The 20,321-nt window shown below is 42.6% G+C and overlaps 1 protein-coding gene across 1 annotated transcript in view; it reads right to left on the bottom strand.

Annotated features, from left to right (window-relative positions):
- Positions 1-3,701: 3,701 nt before the first annotated feature.
- Positions 3,702-20,321, bottom strand: part of LIPA (lipase A, lysosomal acid type) — a 30,616-nt gene continuing 13,996 nt past the window's right edge. Inside the window, exons 5-10 of the mRNA XM_079794348.1 lie at positions 19,927-20,036; positions 18,455-18,591; positions 12,989-13,135; positions 12,227-12,298; positions 6,995-7,066; positions 3,702-5,197 (exon numbers count right to left, since the gene is read on the bottom strand). Of these exons, the coding sequence (XP_079650474.1) occupies positions 4,964-5,197; positions 6,995-7,066; positions 12,227-12,298; positions 12,989-13,135; positions 18,455-18,591; positions 19,927-20,036 (772 nt within the window). The 3' untranslated portion in view covers positions 3,702-4,963. The remainder of the gene's footprint in view (positions 5,198-6,994; positions 7,067-12,226; positions 12,299-12,988; positions 13,136-18,454; positions 18,592-19,926; positions 20,037-20,321) is intronic.

Here is a 20,321-nt window from a genome sequence, read left to right on the forward strand (position 1 = left end):
TAGATGCTATTTGGTACCAACTTACCAAAAGACTTCGGGTACTGCCCCCTCCCATAAAAATAGAACATGTAGTTGGCAACATGCATTACCTATGACATAAGCTCTTCTTGTGTGTGACCTTCATGTTTGTTTCCTTCCAAAATAAAGTGAAACTGTCTTAGCATCTATCTAACCGAAAAAATTATCCATCTAACTAAAACAATTATTCCTGGATAGGAGAGATGAAAAGTGTTGTAATGTTTTACAACTGTAAAACATCAAGACTCATAGAGAGTGGATAATCTAATCCCTGGTGGTAAAAGTGAAGACTCAGCCTCAGAAAGGTCAAGACTAGCTAGAGTTAAATAGCAAGGTACAGCCAATCTGAGAGCGAAACCTGGTCAGTGCCAGCTTCAAGACACGTGCCCCTACATCAAAAGTGGTGTCGGGATGGGGCATTGAAGCTGCATTTATAGGAAAGTTTACAAAAGACTGGGAAAACATTAATTATCCACGCCAAAACAGGGGGAATGATGAAGAATATGGCACAGATGCTGGTGCATATTTGGTTTTAAACACTTTCTCTTTATATTTGTGATTCTTCTGGGTCACATATGTGTGGGTGCTTCTACTGATACTGGAACTCTCATCGACCTATTTAAAATAAGCTATATATATATATATATATATATATATATATATATATATATGGCATATAAAATCATTCCCATTAAAAGAAATAAGATTTCTTTTAATGGGAATGATTTACAGAGAAAATACCTCACCTGTCAAAGGGGTTGTTGCAAAGATCAAAGCCTTATGAGAAGGCTTTAAAAATCCAGAAGGCACAATGTAAAATGCAGAAGTATTTGTGTTTGTACTACTAAAACATGTGGGCAGAGAGTTTTCTGCTTAGTTTGGAATTGAACTTGAAATCTGCACCTAAAACAATACAATAAATACTCTTGAATTAATTACTGACAATTATTTTCTAAATCAGAATTATTACAACCTGACGTTGCCTTTCAGGGGGGTCACATTTTGAAAATCTCTCCATATGTTAAAAAATGAACGACAAGAGTTAAAATTGGTGTATTTTACATGTTTACATTGAACAAAGTAAGGCCTTTAATACCCACAAACACAGAATAATCTGCATCATTTGGAGATAATACCAACAGTCTAACTGTTGGTCCTTTTTAAGTGTGAGGCCTAAGGTTAAAGACATTTCCAGTTCCTCCCCCCAAGTCTGAGGTTCTGACCACTCTATCAGGCAAATTGTCATTTTCATGTCACATTCCAGACACCGCTGTTCTTTTGAGAACATTTTTCAGATGTTATGCATTAGACAGGATTAGTCATAATCCTAGAAATGACCGCAGACATGGTTGATCTTACCAGTCCTCCCATGGCAAACTGGCTCATAAATCAACAGTTCTCTGCCTCTCCCCAGAGGAAGGGACTAGACTCGCAGTGATGGGCAACCTTTTGAGCTTGGTGTGTCAAACTTCGCCAAAAAACTGAGCATAACTCGGGTAGTGTGTCACTTTGAGGAAAAAAACATTATTTCGCAAATGTTTCATCCTCGGCATGCAGCCGCCTCAGCGGCCGCGTGTCATCAGAAATGGCTACACGTGTCAGTGCTGACACACGTGTCATAGGTTCACCATCACTGGACTAGAGAAAACCTCCTTCTGAAAAGGTTTGGAAGCAAAGCCAAGAGTGCCCTCTTGTGGCAAATGAAAAATAATAATTTTGTTCTCAGTTGTGACTTCATTTGGTGGCTTTGCCCATGTAAGTACAGTACAGTATCTAAGAGTTCCGAGTGGGCAAATATTAACTAGTCTTTTTCTTGCCACACAGGTCTGTGGACATCTTTGTGATCTGCTCAATAGTAATACATATATATTTTTAAAATATACTTTTATTGAATTCAGAGAGGAAGGGAGAGGGAGAGAGAGACAGAAGCATCAATGATGGGAATCATTGATTGGCTGCCTCCTGCATGCCCCACACTGGAGATGGAGCCTGCAACCTGGTCATGTGCCCTGACTGGGAACAGAACCATGACCTCCTGGTTCGTAGGTTGACGCTCAACCACTGAGCCACACCAGCCAGGCATTAGAAATATATTAAATGCAGTTGGTACGTGTGGGGGAGCATGGTGCTTGGTTGGGAAGTCTGTGGGGAGGATTACCTGGGAGGCCAGAGGCCGCTGGGGGACCTTGCCGAAGGTGGCAGACCCTGCCTTGACTTTTCCAAACAAGTCTGAGTCCTGGGTGTTTTACTAGAATCTCTATGTTTAGACTTCAAAATGCCCTTGCTTGAAAGACACTACAGGTGCAGGTACTTTCTCAAGGATGCTTACCCTGCTGGTTGTATCTAGTGGTTAATTTTAGGTCAAGCTGTTGTGACAATAAAAGCCTAAGGAGACAGGCAAACAGGGCTTTTTTGCTCCTAAGGCAAAACAGCCCCTTAGCCTTCTCTTTCACATAAATGTGTGCCACCTATCATTCAAGGTCTGCCAGTCAGCCCTGGTGGATAAGGTAATCAGAACTCCTACAAACTCGTTACCAAACTTCTTGAGGCTCATGCTCCAACCTTGTTCTGCACTATCAGCCACGGATGAAACAAAGCTACATTAGTGCAGTCCCGTTACAAAGATATAAAACGGGGGCAAGAATGGCTATGCAGCATCTCCACCTCCAGACTGACCCACATACTGAAGAAAATCCCCAGGGATTTGGAAAGGGGGTGAAAGAAAAACACCCCAATAAAAGGTAGGCGCCATAGAATGGAGCCCCCGCTTATTACTATGGCCTGGTGTGTTGGTGCTTTAATGACCACAGGATTTCAAGGGGGGCCTCCATGGCTGCAGCCAAAGCAAGAGAAAGCAGGTCACCAATGGCACTGAAGCCATTCTCCAATGAGCTCTCTGCCACTACTGGTGTAAAACAACAAACAAAAACACCTGCTCACCGGTCCTCTCTTTCCAGCCCTAGCAACGAGTCTTGTACCTGATTGGCCTTGGTCAAAGGAGAGTGGCATCCTCCTTTGCATCTAATACAGTTTTACTCTTTTTCTGTGGTTGCCATGGAAACACAGATTCCACAAATGTGCAGTCCCAGATGTTACCTGTGCACCTAATTTTATTTCGCTAAATGACAAAGTTCATCATTTTTCACACCTTTTGTCAGTCCACACATTTTTATTGACTCGCTATACTCTAGGCTGTGTGTTAGATTTGGGGTAAGATATATCGTCTGCCCTCAAGCTCAGAGTAATAGGAGAGATCACATTAGACCCTAAAATCTAGATTTATGATCCTTGAAACATGACTCATCTCTGCCAGCTCTGGTTGCTTCATTTGTTCATGGAGGACGTTGGATGGACAGTCCTTGAACCCATTGTCCTGCCTTTAACAGACCACTAAATGCAGATGGGGTTAATCACTACCCAGTGTCCACTCAGCCTCCCTCCGTGGACCCTGCAAGATGACACTGAAGACCAGTGTTTCCAAACTATCCCCAATATCCCTTGTGTTTGAGACACTCTCTGCTGCCCCTTGGAGAGCATCAAGCATTCACGGGCAGTATCAGTGAGGTTTACACGGAGTAAGGAAGAGGGGGAGAAGATGAGAAAGAAAAGCACAAGTCTTACCGGAAGAGAAAGGGAAGCAGAGAAGGGCTATTAAATAAAGAAGACACACACACACACACTAAATCCGTCAAGCCTCTGAGACTCACTGAGTTTTATTGAAAAGTTTAAATAAAGACTTGTTATATGTTACAAGGAAGTATGATGCTGTCTCCACATATTAGCCAATACCACGAATTGTTGATCATTGCAGCTGAAGTAACTATATCAGAAACAGGTATCAGTGTTATTCTGCCCACCGGACAGAACTGTAGGAAACAAGGCGGTGAGAAAAGCAGCTGAACCTGGGCTTCCTGACACAGGGATGCAGATCAGTAGCGAAAACATGGACACACACAAAACTAAGAACAAAGCGATTCCCTGCGCTGAGGTCTGAAAGCATTCATGGTCACGTTCCTCTCGCGTCAAATGCAGGAGGACACTTCTCAGGGGCGGCCTCGGGGCTTTCGTTTCACACGCGTCACTGCTGAGCTACAGCCACTGGCTGAGGGAGTCCCTTCATTTGAGGAAAACTAGTGGCATCGTCTCTCCACAGGACTTTTCTTCTCAAACAAGTGGGTTTATGACCCGCCTCACAATGGAGAGTTCAAGGATATCGAAGGTTGTGTGCGTCCGTCTTCAAGTATTTGAAATACAGCTGTTGTGCTTTAATGAGCAGAATTTGTTTTTGAAATTAATGTAAACACTTGCTAAATAACGGCTATCACAGATAGAGATGATAAAAATGCATTATAGGAGTTTTATTATTGACACGGCTGGGGTGTCACTGGCTTTGACGCAGCACCCACGGAGTGACCACATGAGAAAGTGTCACTAGATCCCTAAACTCAGGGCCATTCCTCTGGAGAGCCTTTTAAGGCCAAGCGATGAGAACAGGATACTTACACCCTGAGCTTTCCTCGAGGCAGTGTCAGGCTATTTACCAACGAACAACACAGTTTAAAAAGTCCAACACAGAGGTCAATGTGTCCTGTGTGGAGTAAAAAAAAAAAAAAAGCAATATAGTATATTTTAAATGGTATGGATAAGCAGAATGGCTATGACCTTTCACAAGTCAGTGATATTTTTAGAAGACTTAAAGAAACTATGTTATTGTTAAGACACGAGCTGCATATTTGGCTATGATTAAACAATTTTTTTTTTAAAAAAAGCAAGTGTGCTTCTACCCTAACTGGAGAACACTGGGCATCTTCAACATCATAAGTTTCTTAGATATGAAAAAATAAAAAGCCTGGGAAAGAAAAATAAGTACTTTAGAAAAATTAAGCCGGCAAATTTTTAACATGATTTGATCGTGGTATTCACGGTACATTTCTCTGTCTGGCGTTCACTGATACTTTCTCATTAGATTTATCATTTTCTCATAGAGCCGCCCAGGGGCATCCAAGCCCCAGATGAAGTCGAGGTGCTCCCATTCCGGAATGCACTCGTCGTACACCAAGTTGGTGATCTCGGTCAGTAAGACACTGACGTCCTTGACGTCCGCAAGCCAGTCCTGACCGCCGCTCCAAATGGCAGTCGGCACGAGCATGTCCTTCACATGGTAAGCAGGAGGGTAAGTCTATAAAGGAAAAACCCACAGAAAGTTTTGTCACGGTTGCTTTAATTTACAAAACCACAGCCGGCAATCTCCATTAAACACTGATTCATTCATTGAGTGTTAAAGACTAAATTTTGAAAATCACTCTGTTTACTTTTCAAGTCACTGCTACCGGAACAAACATATACCTAACCCACAATGAAAGCACAGTTAGTACAGGATCCTGGTGGGCTGGTACCAAGTGCTTAAATCCGATGGGAGGAAGGTGTTCTCCCAAGTCGTTGATTCAAAGCAACAGAACTCAGTGGTCAGGAAGGGGCTTTGGAGTCCATAGCTTTCTATTCTTTTCTTCCCTCTGGGGTGTAACACAAGTCACTGAAGCCTCAGTTTCCTCATCCTATCTAATAAAAGAGTAATATGCAAATTGACCATCACTCCAACACACAAGGTGGCCGCCCCATGTGGTCAAAGATGGCTGCCCCCATGTGGACACAAGATGGCCACCAGAAGATGGCCAGCAGGGGAGGGCAGTTGTGGGAGATCAGGCCAGCAGGGGAGGGCAGTTGGGGGAGACCAGGCCAGCAGGGAAGGGCAGTTGGGGGGACCAGGCCTGCAGGGGAGGACAGTTTGGGGGGGGGGGGGGGACTCAGGCCTGCAGGGAGGGGCAGTTGGGGGACCAGGCCTGCAGGGGAGGGCAGTTTGGGACAATCAGGCTGGCAAGGGAGCAGTTAGGCATCAATCAGGCTGGCAGGGGAGTGGTTATCAGGTGATCAGGCTGGCAGGCAGAAGTGGTTAGGGGCAATCAGGAAGGCAGGCAAGCAAGCATTTGGGAGCCAGCAGTCCTGGATTGTGAGAGGGATCCCAGATAGGAGAGGGTGCAGGCTGGGCTAAGGGACACACACCCCCGTGCACTGGGCCTCTAGTCTTTAATAATAATAATAACCGTAGGGGATTTGTGAGAATTAAGTAAGTAAAACATGGCAAAGTGCCTTACACTTCAGAGTACTCAGCACTCAAAAATGGTAAGTTGGGCAAAATAAGACCCGAAGCAGGGAGGCATGGAACAGACTGACATACCTCCATGAGGGGTTGGGGGATGAGAAGAGATAAACTAAAGAACTTATATACTTACTAGAGGCTCAGTGCATGAAATTCATGCACTGGTAAGGTCCCTAGCAGCTGCTGGCTGCTGGCCAGTACTTCCTCCCTTCCCCAGGCCGGCCCCGACCCCTGGTCGAACTCCCGGATGAACTCCTGGTCAAGGGGACAATTTGCATACTATGCTTTTATTATATAGGATATGTATAGCCTATGGACACAGTCAATAGGGTAGTGAAGACCTGGGGGGCTGCGTCAGGGCAGGGAGGAGGGAGTATAAGTGGGGGGAGGGGGTGTGTGTGGAATGAGAGATATCTGTAATGCTATCAATAATAAAATATATATTTAAAAATGAAAACAATGGTAAGTTAATTGCATATGGGAGCAAAGGCTTAGGTAATGTCATTTGGCCAAGGCCCTCCAGCTACCAGATCACACACCTAGGCTTGTCTGACTCTACGTCTGTGTTCCTGATCACAATGAGTCACATATGTCAACAGTGAGAGTGACAATTGTTACACAGGGCCAAGGAAATAATGCAGAGGGAACGCCCAGGCCACTACGCCAACCACAAAGCTCGGGTTGTTCTGGGATTGAGACACTATCTAGTCAGCTCTCCCAGACATTTCCGCAGCCCGGAGCCCAGAATCCTGACAACGCGGGCTGGCTCCCTGATGAGTTTGCAGGGCCCACTGTTTCTAAAGACTCTGAAGACTTTACCTGGTTGTAATGAACATAATTCCTGGCTCTGCTTCCCCAGTCAAAGGCTTGGAACTTTTGCAACTTAAAAGTCTAGAAAGAAGATAATGTGGACAAAAAGTTTATCTGACACAGATGTTTGAGATCATCATCACAGGTTGCTAGAGTTAGCCACACCCTCAGAAATCAATTTTATACCAATACTCAGGTTTACTCTTCATTTCCAAACTGTAATTCAAAATAGGTGGCATTACTTGGCTGTCCTTTACTAAGTGACTCAATTTCTTGTTGTATGATTTGAAAACAGCTATTGTAGGACACAATAAAGCAGCTATAGACATGCTATAAATTATACAGGATTGGGGCAAAAGTAGGTTTACAGCTGTGAGTATGCAAACACAGAGCTTATTCTTATGTTATTTATTAATTGTTGTATTATTTTCTATGCAAACAACTATAAATCTACTTTTACCCCACCCTAGATCAATGGTCACACTCATTGGATAAACTTTATGCTGACATTTTTTACTGAAATGTAAATCTTAAACTTTTCAAAAAGTTAACTATCTTACTTAGGGAAGTTTTATATATATATATATGTACATAGATTACATACAATATATAGATTAATATATGTGTATGTGGATTAGAATATATTAATTATAAATCACATAACTATGAATAAATATAATCACTGTATATTTATATATGGGCTAACATACTTCTGTATGCTTCTATATAAACTCCATATATAATCTCCATATTTTCTATATATCTATTCTATTTGACTAGTTATATTACTTAATATTTTAATGATTTTATTGTTTTGACACTTTTTCTCAAGTACCAGTATCAGTATAATCACCAAATTGTACTGCACACCAGCACAATTCTAACTAGAGTCATGAAATAATATTGTATATAAAATTTAAATTATGCATAGATAGCATGATATGAAAGTATTTTAAAAGGCACTTATTTTTAAACTTTTAAATAATTCAAATTCACACCTCCTCTATATGTATCCCCAAATTAAAAATATGTCAAGACTTAAATCCAAAATCGGCAACCCAAATGAACTGGAAACTGTTCAAGCTTTGGCCAGAGGGTGGCGTCTGGTAAAGAGGAAAAACATCCTCTGCCGGAACTGCTGTTGATTCATGTGAGGTTCCAGGTCTTATCCATTGCCTAAAATTCTACTGTCTGATATAATAAAAGACGGCGTGAGATTAGAAGCCACAGGGGATTTCCACAGGAGAAACGCTAGCATCTGCTTTTGACCATTGCAAAGGACAGAGTTTACATACCTGTGGCACATTTAACAAGCAGAACAAAGTATGGATGTACAGCACCTGCTAGGGCGTCTGTGCTCTAGCTCTGGCTGTCAGTGAAAACATACCAGCGCAAGCTGTTCACCACTGTAGACAGTGTATCGCTTCCTCACATATGTCTTTCAGCATTTACAGAAAGCACCCTAGTGAGTCTGGAACACACAGGGAAAACTTGCCTAGGGCTCAGACTGAACTTATAAACTTGACTTTGAGGCTTAGCGTCATAGGAAATCTCAGAAGAGAAATGCGAAGATGATTATTTGTAGTAGCAAAAACATGGAAATAAGCTCAAATCCAATCATAACTATTTGGTTAAATACATCATGTTATATCAATAGACACAACAGGATGTCACTTTTGTAAATATAAAGATAATAAACTAGAAAGAGAAATATGAATAATATTTATAAATAATATTAAGTGGGGGAAAGGTCAGAAAATGAAAGTGAGCAAGCTCTATGGTTACACTTATATGATAATCAAATATGACCAAAGATCATGAGGAAATACTTATACTATTAGGATATTAGGATAGATGGATTTTAAAGTGACATTTTAAAAGTTATTTTTATGTCTTGAATGGTCAATAGGTTCAACCTTCTAAAGTACAATCTGTATCAGAAATCTTAAAGGTATGCCTTCCTCTGACCACTAAGTCTACTTCTACAACTGCACCCTAAGGAAGTAATGAAAGATCTTTAATTCAAGAATATTTGTCCCAGAATGGTTTACTAATGCAAAAAAAAAAAAAAAGAGAAGCTATTGTAGCAAAAATAGCAGTAACAATTATAATAATAATGAAAATATTAATGATAATAATTTAAGCAAAGGAAAACTGATGTTGCAAATATTTTAAATTTTAGTTCTTGACCTGGAAAGGTATTTTTGATTACAGCAGAGACAGCTAATTGCCCATTCTTGCTTGCTTCCTTAATCCCTAAAGCTTTTGCTAAGCACATGGCCGCCAGGGGAGGAACCACATCCCTTAGACGCTTCCTTCCTGGGGGCTGGAACACACACGGAGGCAACCCGGCTTCCACGGGGGAGAAGGGGCAGCACGCCAGCAGAGGGAGCTGGGACCCTGCGTGACTTCCGGGAGACTGTCACACCCCCTCCACCCCGATCCCGTGCCACGGATGTCTGCACTGTATCGTGAGAAACAAAACTGTTTCAAGGCTGTATGATGGCATCTCTGATTCAGCAACTTAGCAAATATAAAGCTATTTAATTAAAAACGTTTAACGCGTGCGGCGTGTAATCCTCCTTTTGTAATGAAAACCATTTTACAGAAAAAATAATAGAAGATGGCAGTGAGAGAGTTCAGGACCTGCCCCCACAAAATATGTTGCTTTGGCCATTTTAATGACTGATTTAAAGGAATGTGCGAAACAGCAGATGCAAGGAAGGTACTCTGACCTTCCTCTGAAGCAAGATATAAAATTCCCATGGGAAAGAAGCCATCCCTATACCAGAAGGAAGAACTGTTTTTATTATCAGAGATAGAGGGGAGGCCTAGAGAAATCTGTACAAGAAGTCCTGGGTAAGCCCTGCTGGTGTTGCTCAGTTGGTTGAACATCATCCCGTGCACCAAGAGGTCACAGGTTCAGCCCCCACTGTGGGCTTGATCCCCAGTAGGGGGCATGCAAGAGGCAGCCAATCAATGTTTCCCCCCCATCAGTGCTTCTATCTGTCTCCCTCTCCCTCTCCCTTTCTTTCTTTTTTTAAAATATATTTTATTGATTTTTTTTTTTAACAGAGAGGAAAGGAGAGGGGATAGTTAGAAACATTGATGAGAAAGAAACATCGATCAGCTGCCTCCTGCACACCTCCTACTGGAGATGTGCCTGCAACCAAGGTACATGCCCTTGACCGGAATCGAACCTGGGACCTTTCAGTCCGAAGGCCGATGCTCTATCCACTGAGTCAAACCGGTTAAGGCTCCCTCTCCTTTTCTTTAAAAAAAAAAAAAAAAAAAAATGGCTAAAATAACTCTAATTTCCTTTAGTGTCCTGTATTTATTTTAGTTACTTTTCCACAGTTGCTACTTTGTTCAACCTAGTATATAAGCACTTAGGCCTAGTCACTTCTGTGGATCTTCATTTTTCTTGTGAGGGCTCCCATGTACATGTAAATAAAATCTGTATTCTTTTCTCCCGTTAATGTCTTATGTCAGCCCCAGTCAGAAACCCTAAGAGGGTAAAGGAAAATATTAACTTCCCCTAATATACCAACCTACTACTTGTAGTTATCCCGGGTAAGGGACATGTGGGTAATTTATTTTCTTCTTTGTACTCACATGTATTTTTAAACTTCATAATGAATACATACTACTTGTATAATTTAAATTATACTAAATGTCTTTTTACAATGTTTTAAAGACCCTACCTAATGTACATTACTTTTTAAGCTCTAGGTTTCAAACGATAGAGGACATCAGAATCACATGAGGAACTTCCTAAAATGCAGATCCCAGAGACATACCTCCAGGAATTTGAATTCTCAACAGGTCATGGGTAGGCCCAAGAACCCGAATTTTTTATAGCACCCTAAGTATTTCCGGACAGCACTGTAAAGATAGGTTAGGACCAGCCTTCTTCAAATTGGACCGAGTTCCTGGGCTCTGGGCATGGTCAGTGAGGGGGTTAAAGGAGGCTTGGCGCGGGGCGGGGGGACGAGGGGTCTCCAAGACTTGTCAGATTTATAAAGAGAATAATATCTGTAAACTAAATTTAAAAGCCCAGTAAAGAACTAGGTTTTGGATTGTCAACTACTATGCTGTACACCTGAAACTAGTACAAACTAATATTGAATATAAACTGTAATTGAAAATTTCTTTTAATTTAAAAAACATATTTTTTACAAAATAGGATACATAAAAAAATAGAGTTCCATGCAAAAAAAAAACAAGCAAACAAACTATGTTTTGGAACTGTTTTTATAAAATGGAATGCTAATTATTTAAACAAGAAGTAAACTTCTGAATGTACTATGAATAAAATGACCTTGTAGGGCACGCTCAAACTCCCACCATAGGAGCCCCCAAACTTCACACTTGAATCATAGCCCTCAGCCTGCCAGTGCCCAGCCCCCACGCCTTCAGCAGGAGCCTTTGCCAGCAGGCACCCCGGCAGGCAGAGAGTGGCAGCCCCTGGCCAACAGCCCAAAGAGGGAGGATCAAGGAGAAGGTCCTACGGAACAGCTGCACAAAGCAATTCTTCTTGACCAAGATGACTCAGCAAGCAGAAGGGCAGAGGGCAGGACTGCCCTCCGCAGTGCATCTGGACTTCGGAAACGTTCATGAGACACATTCCCATGTGGTTAGAACCTAAAACCACAATGGGGCCCCAGAGCCGAGCTCTGAGCCTCAGTCTGCGGCCTTCGACCCCGGCCAGCTGCTAGATGAAAGGGGCTGGGACAAGAACAGAAGCCTGGAGCGCAGCCGATCCAAGAGCCCTTCTGCAGACCCGGCGCGTGGGGGAGGCCGGCCACCCGCAGGGGAGGAGCGACCCTGTCCTGTGATAAAAGGCAGGTGGTCTGACAGTCGAGGCTGCCTCCTTCCCAGGTGCCCCTGAGCCGTGGGGCCTGGGCGTCAGCTGTGCTTGGCGGAGGTGCATGACACAGCACACGTGGCCTGCGGTGGTCACTAAGCTGGGTAGTTCAGCAACTGCCTTCAACTCGGCGGGTCATCCTCCCCTCAAAAGTGCACTAACCCCAGAGGTGACAAGAACTGGGCCTTTTTAGAAATTGTCCATTAGGTAAGAGGGTAGAACATGTTCCAAAAGGCAGGGGTATTTGGTGACAGGGTACATAAAGAAAACAAGTGACCATCAACAGAAACGTGGCAGAGAGGTACGACATGGGATGCACGGATCTTCCTGACGCTGATTTGACACAAATCCCACGGCCCTCCTGGAATGCCTACCTGGCTCCAGTGTATCATGTTTTGCACGGAAGTCCCAGCGGGAGAGTGTGTCACATACACAGACATTCTAGACTGCAAAAAGAATGTTGAAATAAAGCATTTTAAAAAAACAGTGTTAAGGAGGCATTGATAATACACAAATTTTGCACTTCAAAGCATTTAAAAACCACAGGGCCACAATCTCAATGATATGATATTAAGAGCAGGAAAATATTCTTTGACTACAAATATGTCATAGAAAAATATGTATAAACACACACACACAGAGTACATGGCAAGAGGGTAACCGTGGGGCTGTATGGGTTTAGATAACTGCTCATTTTTATATTCTTCTTCATGCTTTTCTGAATTTCCAAAATTTTATATGACAATTATACCTTACATTTATCATCAGAAACAAGAACATTTACTATCACTTTAAAAAATTCCCTAGAACCTTCATTCTAGAATATTAAAACCTGTTTTTCGAAAGGCAACATTACAAATATATTTAGAAACACCAGCAGATTGCTGGCCAAGAGGTTATATTTTCTAAAATAAATAAATAAATGTACACACACACACACACACACACACACTAGAATGTGTGTGAATGACCATCCCAAACTTAAACAATTATATAATTTTTAAAAGAAACAAATCACTAGAATAAATATAAATGTCATTCCTACCTCTCCAGCATGCTCCAACACAATTAAGCATATTCACAGATAAAATAAAATCATTGAAAGTTAAAGCAAGTCTCATTATAAACATACATACCATATTTAAATTTCTCTCATTAAATCCACACAGAAGGAAAAAGAAATTTCCACAAAGCTCCTCCAGAATGACACGATTGCAGACATGCAGACTCAACCACTTCAAAAATTCATTCTGGGGGAGAAATTCTCTCTCCCCAAATAAATCCTGCAAAGAAAAAGAAACCCAAGAACAACTCAGCATTTCATTCTGCTACACGGGCCTCCGTGACCACCTCAGAAGCAGAGATAGGAGAGAAGTGGTAACCAGTGGGAATCTAATGAACAAAATAAACTGATGAACAAAATAGAACCAGAGACATGGAAGTATGGAACAGACTGATGAATCTCAGAAAGAAAGGAGAAAGGGGTGGAGAAGAGATTAACCAAAGAACTTATATGCATATATGCATAACCCATGGACACAGACAATAGTGTGGTGAAGGCCTGGGGGGAGCGGGGAAGGGGGAGGCAATGCGAGAGGGGGGAGGGGGTCAATGAGGGGAGACATATGTAATACTTTCAACAATAAAGATAAATGTTCAACAAGAAGAGAAATGGTAACCAGTGGGCGTTCAAACTTAGGGTACCTTAGCAATCTGTTTACTAAGGCAACAGCAGATGTTATAGATATGCATTTAACGTTTCAAATAAAGACAGGGAGGCAGAAAATCCAGTAAATTCGCAGCAGACTTTTACAGTGGAAAGGGGCCTCAATGATCACTCATCCCAGGGCCATCTCAAGTTTCACTTGACTTCGATGGATTGGTAGTGACTTCCGAGAAAGAGTCAAAACTGTGATTGATCAGCAATGGGCACATACATCTAATCTGATTCCACTGGCCAATGGTTGCCCACTGCCTATTGTCTTCTTTCATACTTTTTTTAATTCTTTTTTATTTTTTTAATCCTCACCTGAGGAAATTTTTCCATTGATTTTTAGAGAGTGGAAGGGAGAATGGGAGAGGGAGGGGGAGGGAGAGGGGGAGGGAGAGAGACAGATCAATGTGAGAGAGACACATCAATTGATTGCCTCCCACACGGGTCCCAACCAGGGCTGGGGACTGAGCCTATAACCAAGGCACATGCCCTTGACCGGAATCAAACCTGGGACCCTTCAATCCGCAGTCCAATGCTCTATCTACTAAGCCAAACCGGCCAGAGCCATACTTTTTTTATTGTGGTAGAACACATAACACAAGATTTACCATTTTATCCATTTTCTAGTATTCAGTTCAATGGCATTAAATACCCTCACGTTGTACAACCAGCACCACTCTCCATCTCCAGAACTCCCTCGACATCTCAAACTGAAACTCTGTCCCCATTAAACAATGACTCCCCACTACTCCTCTGCTAACACGCCCACTTCTGTAAATAAAAATTATTGCAACACTGTCACACTCATTTCTTTACACTCAAATGTTTCTCTGGCTGATTTTATACCATAAGGGCAGAGTTGAGTGGTTGCCAACAGAGACCATTATGGCCCACAAAGCCAAAAATATTTACTCTCATGATCTTTACAGAAAAAAGCCTGCCGACTCCTAGTCTATATCAGCGTTGACCAACGGCCGCCGAACCTGGCTCAAGTATTTCTGGGGCAATCACTATGATCCCAAGGCAGATCTTCACGTATTTCTGCACCAGGAAATAAGAAAAAGATCTTCCTTACATTGAACCCAAATTTGTTCCCTTATAACTTACACTTTTGCTGATGCCTACCCTCTGGAACAGCAGTCACCAACCAGTGGTCTGCGGACCACTGGTGGTCCGTGAGGTCCAAAAGGTTGGCGACACTGCTCTGGAAGGTCAAGCAGGAGTGAGAAATTCAAACCCAACAAAAGCAGTTTTATGGGTTGAATTGTGCCCGCCCCCCTCCCGTCCCCCCCTCCCCCCCCCCCCCGGCAAATCCACTGAAGTCCTAATCCCCAGTACCTCAGCATGTGGCCTTATTTGGAGAGAGGGTCTTTACAGAGGAAATCAAGTTAACATTAAGTCATTAGGTGGGTTCTAGGCAATCTGACCGGTGTTCTTATAGAAAGGGGTAATTTGGACATAGACACAGAGGGAGGTCTGAACACACACAGGGAAAGTGCCATCCTATCTAATAGAAGGGTAATATGCAAATTGACTGTCACTCCAACACAAGATGGCCACCTCCAAGTGGCCACAAGATGGCCGCCACAAAATGGCCAGCAGAAGAGGACAGTTGGGGGGACCAGGCCTGCAGGGGAGGGCAATTGGGGGGGACCAGGCCTGCAGGGGAGGGCAGTTGGGAGGGACCAGGCCTGCAGGGGAGGGCAGTTGGGAAGGACCAGGCCTGCAGGAGAGGGCAGTTGGAGGGGACCAGGCCTGCAGGGGAGGGCAGTTGGGGGGACCAGGCCTGCAGGAGAGGGCAGTTGGGAGTGACCAGGCCTGCAAGGGAGGGCAGTTGGGAGGGACAAGGCCTGCAGGGGAGGGCAGCTGGGGGGAGGAAGGGACCAGGCCTGCGAGGGAGGTCAGTTAGGGGCGACCAGGCTGGCAAGGGAGTGCAGTTAGGGGTGACCAGGCCAGCAGGGGAGGGCAGTTGGGGTGACCAGGCCAGCAGGGGAGGGCAGTTAGAGGCAATCACTATGATCCCAAGGCAGATCTTCACGTATTTCTGCACCAGGAAATAAGAAAAAGATCCGGCCAGCAGGGGAGCAGTTAGGCGTCAATCAGGTTGGCAGGGGAGTGGTTAGGGGGTGATCAGGCTGGCAGACAGAAGTAGTTAGGGGCAATCAGGCAGGCAGCCAGGCAAGCGGTTGGGAGCCAGCAGTTCTGGATTGTGAGAGGGATCCCAGATTGGAGACGGTGCAGGCTGGGCTGAGGGACACACACACTCCCATGCACGAATTTCGTGCACCGGGCCTCTAGTGTGAAGATAAATGCAGAACTTGGGGTGATGTTTCCACAAGCCAAAGAACACCAAGCAAACCACCAGAAGTCAGAGAGAGTCATGGAACAGATTCTTCCTCACAGTCCCAGCAAAGGTGTGTAAATGTACGTGATAAAACAGCACGCACAACAGGCCACCCTGCCCTGAGTGATGACTAGGTGACCTGGGAAGCTATGCACAGCCTAATGTGTGCAACTGCTTTGTGGTACACAGCTTCCTTTTTATTCCCCCCTAATAATCAATTATCAAGATTTCCATGTTCAATATTCCACTTTTAAAAAATGTACTACTAATTTAACTTAAAGCATGGCATGGGCTGTATTCAAAACTCTTAGGGCAACTTTGGTCTGCTACAGCCTACGATCTGTCTTCTCCAAGGCAACCAATGGATACCTAAAGACCCATACCAGGACTCCTTGAACTCCCTTTCCTCCAGATTAGTCACGCTAATATTAGCTGAGGAGAACCAGGAAGTAAACACCACATGCAGATAAGGTCAAGGGTCATGAAAAGACATCAGTTTCTAAAACTCATGGCTCTGAGTCTACATAATAGTCACATGTAATAAATGCATATATGTTTGAGGTTCTCTACTAACGAGTTAATAGGATCAGTGTATTAAATCAACAAGCCAAGCTCTCCTTTTGACTGACAAAGGAGGTGAAGTTGTCTTGCACTTCAGAACTGTTACCCAAACACTGCCGTGGCAAACTCCACGGAAAATTACTGCAAAGCAGGACAGCAGGACAGAAAAAGGAAAATTCACCTGACATGGACAGGCCTGCTCCTGTCCACCCTGATGTCTTCTAATACATACCTTTGTATTCTGAGAAAGAGTTATGACACAGAACTCTCATGGGAGTAACATATTCTTCCCAGAACAGCAAATTCAAAGGTTTTACTCTTTCACTTTGTCACTCTCCAGGATATTATAAAACACTGGTGTCTGGACCAGTAATTCCTAAATACCAGTCTGTTTGGCCTGCATTAGAAACATGTAGGGTACAGATCCTGGACCACACTGCAGATTTAACAAAACACCATCTCCTTGCCGAAACCGGTTTGGCTCAGTGGATAGAGCGTTGGTCTGCGGACTGAAAGGTCCCAGGTTCGATTCCGGTCAAGGGCATGTACATTGGTTGCGGGCACATCCCCGGTGGGGGGTGTGCAGGAGGCAGCTGGTCGATGTTTCTCTCTCATCGATGTTTCTAGCTCTCTATCTCTCTCCCTTCCTCTCTGTAAAAAAAGTCAATAAAATATATTTTTTTAAAAACACCATCTCCAAGGTGGGGAGGGGAGTTTGTATGTTCACAAAGCTACTAACTCACAATCTCCAAGAACTAAATTAAATTGAATACATTCATATGACACAGCAGTTTCAGTTCTCCATTAAAAAAAAAAAAAAAGGTACAAGGATGCAGCAACAGCAAATCAGCAGCAACCTAAATATCTACCACAGGCATCTGGCTTAATACGGTAGCAGTTCTTTATAAATGGAAAAGTTACTATGCAGCAGTTAAAAAGCATGTGATAGAGTTTTATGCATTAACATAACAGCTCTTCAAGAGTGAAAAGTGTAATCTGCAGAATATACACCGTTGAATACTGTCTACATCAAAACAAAACAATATATGTCTCTCTGGAAATTCACACACAAGGTCTATAGGAAGAGACCCTAAACTGAGCACTGTGCTTAATTATGAAGAAGGCACCAAGAGAAGCTACGGTAAAGGACACTTTATCTGTAATCTTCCAATTGTTTATAATGAAAATTTTAATAGTACTACCCAAGGCATTATAAACTAATTTGGTTTAAGGAAGTCACATCTTATCTGCATATCTGGTCACCTATGCAGAGAAACCCATCTTATGTGAGAGTCAGATTCTAAGCTCAGAGTACAGGCTGTATTTCTTATGAAAGTCTCTTAAATGGCCAGTAGATGTGCTATTCCTGATTTGTAGTATATATGCCTGAAAGGGATTTCATATCGGTGTGTGTTTAAACGTGTCATACATAAAAACATATAATGCATGCATAATGGACCATCTGGCCTCAGCTGTCTCTCAACTCCTCATAAAAACTGCTTCTTCCTTGAATAGAGCTTGGGGTCACACAGCTCAAGGGCTAAGCCCCCGCGAGATTACTGGCTTGTGTTTAAATCACCCTCTTTGTGGTCAGGGTCAGGCATGTATATGGGAAGGGTGCATTTCCTTCTCCCACCTCCTGCCTACTCCTCTGCACCACTCACTGCGTAGAATAAAAGGCAAGTCCAAGAGGATTAAGCTACCTTCTCCCAGACTCTCTGGTGCTCTCTTTGCTTGATCGGTGGATATCTGCACTGATATGTTAACTATGAACATGGGCCTCGGGTGCAGAATTAATGATACACCTTCCCTGACTCCCCAGGATCTGGAAGTAGGGGTAAGGGGGAGAGAAGAAAAACCTTGGAGAGAGAAATCCCACTTTCCGTTGATAGCAAACCATAATGGAGAAAAGCACAAATTTTCCCTCTAATGGCCAATTCTTCAGATCTGGAAAGGAAATTGGGGGAGGGGTGGGTTAAGTACCTTAATGAGATGATCCGGAAACAGTCCTAATTTAGCTAGAGGGCTACTAGCGAACTCGACTGAAGCCACAGGACCCAGGGCAAAAAACATCTTAATCTTTTTGGCCAGCTCCGGGATCCGTGAAAATGCTATAAAACCTGTGGGAACAAAAGGACGGTAACAGGAATTTGATCCTCTGGAATTTTCTCTGAAAAAGCAAGGGCAGTTGTGTGTGACGCCCTCTAGTGACAACCTGAGAGACATGCAGGCAAACACTTGAAAGGGGTCCTCTGAACTATGTGCAGAAACACTGAGTTTGACTAAACTAGTAAATCAAGTATTTAAGTGCTTGTTTCAATTTTTCAACCTAGTTATGCCCTGGAAGAAATCTTCGTTGCTAAAACCAGAAGATGTTTCCTGTTCCTTTAATAATGTAAACCGAGCTCCTGAAAGACTGTAGTCCTAACAGTTTGGGAGGGCCCCAACACATCCATATTCCTAAGGACAACTTACAGAGCCATTCAAATAAATTAGCAATGACTCAGAAATGACTGGCACATGTAGCGTGCCCTAGGGATATAATACCTCTTAGCGTCCTTCCAGGTCACTGCTAGCCTTAAACTTGGCTTTAGAAAGCTACTCTAGAGAGCAGTGGGGCAAAGGACATTCAGTAGACAAGTCAAGAAATATGAATGAAGGAAAATGCTTAACTTAATGAATGAGAAAGGCAAAAAGACATCCACGTTACTTTTTGAGTGTGTATTCTAATGAGACCGTGTGACATGAACATAAAGATATTGGTCACAGAAAACACTAAAAGAGGGAATTATTCAAATTATGGAACGGGTTCATAGTCCCTAATCAGAGGAACTCTTGTTTGCTAGAATTAAGGGCAATTTTCATTTTCTTTAAACTTTGCTCATTTTCTATTTTTGTTTACAATGAACACATATTATTTTTATAATCACCACAAATGAAAATGCATATGACTTTTAAAAACTATTTATAAATAAAAGTGTAACAGCATTGGCAAGGTAACAATGAAACGGGACTATTTTTGCATATCTAGTAACAAGACTACATCTTTGTAGTTAGCTTCATTCCACTTAACTTTAAGTCAGTGTACTTTCTTGTTTTCTTTTTAAAAGTCTCTGGACTTATGAAACTTGTTTTCTACCCTCTCACATCCCCATGTTGCTTAACCAGAAAAATACGTAATAGGCTGTGGCTTAATACCTTTAAATTCAAGAGAACCGTGAACAGCATGGTTTATTGCATTTATATTCAAGTCTGAATTTCCAGAGAAGATAAAATATTACCAAAATTCTTTGCCCTATTCATTATTTCTGCTTGGTGATATTAATAATAATAATAATGATAATGATAAATAAACATCTACTTAAGCTAACATTTTTTATATTTCATTTTTCAGAACAAATGCAAACTCTGTAATAATACATTATATCAACTTCCACTCTTTATTGCATACATACCTATCGTAGTGCCTTGAGAATGACCCACATAATACACTTGTTCTTGGCCAGTTTTATTCAGAATGAAGTTAATTGAAGCTGGTAAGTCATAATTTGCCATCTCATCATAACTGTAATCCAAAAATGGAACTCTTTCATTGAGACATTACATACAAATGCAACACACACAAATAGTAATTGTGCAGTTTGACGACTTATCACAAACTGAGCACAGCTGGGAAACCATGCCCGAGCACAGGACACAGAACCACCAGAACTGCAGAAATCCCCTGAGCCCTTTGCCAATCGTGCCTCTAAGGGTAACCATTATCCTCATTTTTCACACCATAAATTAGCTTTACTCATTTTTGAACTTTTCTATAAATGGGACCACAGTATGCATTCTTCTGTATTAG

Source organism: Cnephaeus nilssonii (assembly GCF_951640355.1).
Source record: "Cnephaeus nilssonii genome assembly, chromosome: 16".
NCBI classification, from domain to species: Eukaryota; Metazoa; Chordata; class Mammalia; order Chiroptera; family Vespertilionidae; genus Cnephaeus; species Cnephaeus nilssonii.